The following is a 2632-nucleotide window of genomic DNA, read 5'->3' as shown; positions in this document are numbered from 1 at the left end:
GTTCCCCATGGTTTCTACAGGAACTCATGACCCACTCATGGATTTTAACAATTTTGCAAGAGGAATATACTTGGGTTTGGCAACAGCCTCCAGTATATTTATTAGAAAATTGAAATATCTGTACCTAACACAATTACATCAATACAAATATGCCATGATTCTATAGATAATTCCTCAACTTTGTTTCCAGATTTTTCAGAAGCTATGTTTGGGCAGGAGACGGTATCTAGCCACCTTCTAGTACCTCCTGCATGTAAGGCAGTCTTTGTTCTAGAGCAGGGGTCAGCAAGGTTTTTGGGCAGTGCCACAAACACCTGTAACCTCAAATTGTAATATGATGGCATGCCAGGGGCAGACAGCGGAGGAGCCATGAGGGGCCTCATCCTTGCTGTGGAAGGACATCTCCAGCCCCTTCCCTCCTGTCCAACCTGAGGCACAGGTCCCAAGCAAAATGTCTTTGCATGCCATGCTCTGGCACCCATGCCAGGGGTTGCCTACCCCTGTTCTAGAGTGAAGCAAATAGATGGTTGGTTAAAAGAAAAACATGGCTTTTTCTAAGCCCTCTTAATCCTCAAACTGTTTGGCTTATTTTACCTCTCTACGTGCAGCTATTTTTATTGGAAGAGATGAGAGAGCGGAAGTATGATGGATATGCTCGGGCAATCCAGAAGGCCTGGCGGAAATATGCAGCCAAGAAAAAATATGTACAAATGAGAGAAGAAGGTAGGTAATGCTGTGAGAACTAAATGATTTTTTCAAAGACAGAAATAAAACAAAAAGAACAAGGGAAATGCCTCCCATCTGCGGTGCAAGCAGTTGCACTGCAGTACAAGCTTTGACTTAAGAAGAAGCGCATTCTGCTAGCCAGTTGAAGGGCTGGGAGATAAATGTTAACTAGCATTTTGAAGGGAAGTGGGAAAAGCAGCTTCCCATGAGTTAAACCTGGGTAGCCTGGGGCTAGTACAAATTCAATGTTACAGCTGTCATGCTTAATTGCCTTCTAGGGAAATGACACACTCTTAAGTCTGAATGCTTATTACAGGACAAACCTCTTATGGCAGCAAAGGACTTTGAATAGTACTCAGTTGTTGGCATTGTTATCGTGTATTCCAGGGGAAAGTATTGCTAGACACAACAGTTGCACGCTTTTTTAGAGCTGTTTTGTCAGAAGGAGTCCCAAATCATGTGTTTGAATGTGTTCATGCCTTTAATGGCTTCTTTGGTCTCGACTACTGCAACACTTAAGGGATTGGATTCATAATTGGACTATTAACCATTGTGTTAAATTAGAAATCCCCCCTCTCCCCCACTTAAAACACCACTGGTTTCAAACATATCTATTGTCCTCATTAATCAGAGTTCAGATTTATCCCAGAGTTTCCCCAATTCTGGAAGTGCTTTCAGTTCATTTCCATTAGACAGTCATCAGTATGTTTTAATAGGCCTGACTGAAAGTGCATCCCAGCCGGTAGAAAGGATTAGCAGGGAAACTCATGTTTTTGCCCCCTTCTTTCAGACAAATATATTTGTTTGGATTTCCTCCTAATTTGAAACTTAATATAAAGTCCTTTTAGCTCTTTCTTTAGTAAATACCACCAGCTAATGACTACTTTGGGTATTCAAGCCTCAGATCTGTTGCTGAACAAGAAAGAAAGAAGGCGAAACAGCATTAACAGGAACTTCATTGGGGACTACATAGGCATGGAAGAGCATCCAGAGCTACGCCAGTTTGTGGGCAAGAGAGAAAAGATTGATTTTGCTGATACTGTCACAAAATATGACAGACGATTTAAGGTATGATTAGGGAAAAACCCAGTGATCATGAGTCCAGCCATGGCTTTTTGGAGTTACCCTTTAATGGAACATCCAGTGTGCTTAGAAAACATCAGCCCCTTATCATAACTAAGGTATAGAGCAGTGCCTTACAACCTGGGATTGCAGGTTCAGAGGGACAGTTTTCCTCTGGATCAATGAATGCATGTGGTATCTGATACAGGAGACCATCATATTTTTCAGACATGATGTTTATGTTATATTAATGTGTATATGGGGAGTCAAGTGTGGAGAGAGACAAGAAAGGATAAACTAGGACTTGAAAAATGGAAGGTTACCTAAGCAATAGTTATTTTGACACTATATCTGCTATGATCCATGCAATGCCATTTTCAAGCTTACTGTCCCAAGACCAGAGGTGTGTGGCAGCTGCTGGGTGGAGAGGAGCAAAGTCAACACATAGGGAACTAAATATTAATGTTATGCACTTCAAGGTGAATATCATATATCCCCCCATTCTCCCTCACTAACATCAACCTCTCCTCCAATAAATCCAGTACAGGTAACCCCCACTTAGTGCTCTTAATTGGTTCCAGAAAAAATGAGTGTTAAGTGGAACCGCACTAAGCAAAATCCATTTGCCCATAGTAATGAATGGTAAATATTGGCCGCCTCTACATCTCCCCACTAGCCCGCTGGCCACTCCAGTCTCACGTGCCAACCTGGGCCTGCACTCCTGCTGCCCAGCCCTGGTCCCCTGCCGGCCCTGGCCCTGGGCGCTGATGCAGACCCTGCGTTGACGCCTGTCCCCATCACTCACCGCGTCTCACCACTGCCGCCTCTCCCCCCCCCCCCCCCC

The 2632-nt window shown here is 43.7% G+C and overlaps 1 protein-coding gene across 1 annotated transcript in view; it reads left to right on the top strand.

Annotated features, from left to right (window-relative positions):
* Window positions 1–2632, top strand: part of MYO1E (myosin IE) — a 129786-nt gene that overhangs the window by 84509 nt on the left and 42645 nt on the right. The window contains exons 19-20 of the mRNA XM_019504315.1: window positions 609–723; window positions 1625–1794. Of these exons, the coding sequence (XP_019359860.1) occupies window positions 609–723; window positions 1625–1794 (285 nt within the window). The remainder of the gene's footprint in view (window positions 1–608; window positions 724–1624; window positions 1795–2632) is intronic.

Source organism: Gavialis gangeticus, unplaced genomic scaffold (assembly GCF_001723915.1).
Source record: "Gavialis gangeticus isolate Ggan-Ray unplaced genomic scaffold, GavGan_comp1, whole genome shotgun sequence".
Lineage (NCBI taxonomy): Eukaryota > Metazoa > Chordata > Crocodylia > Gavialidae > Gavialis > Gavialis gangeticus.
This window is presented reverse-complemented; position numbering and strand designations above follow the sequence as displayed.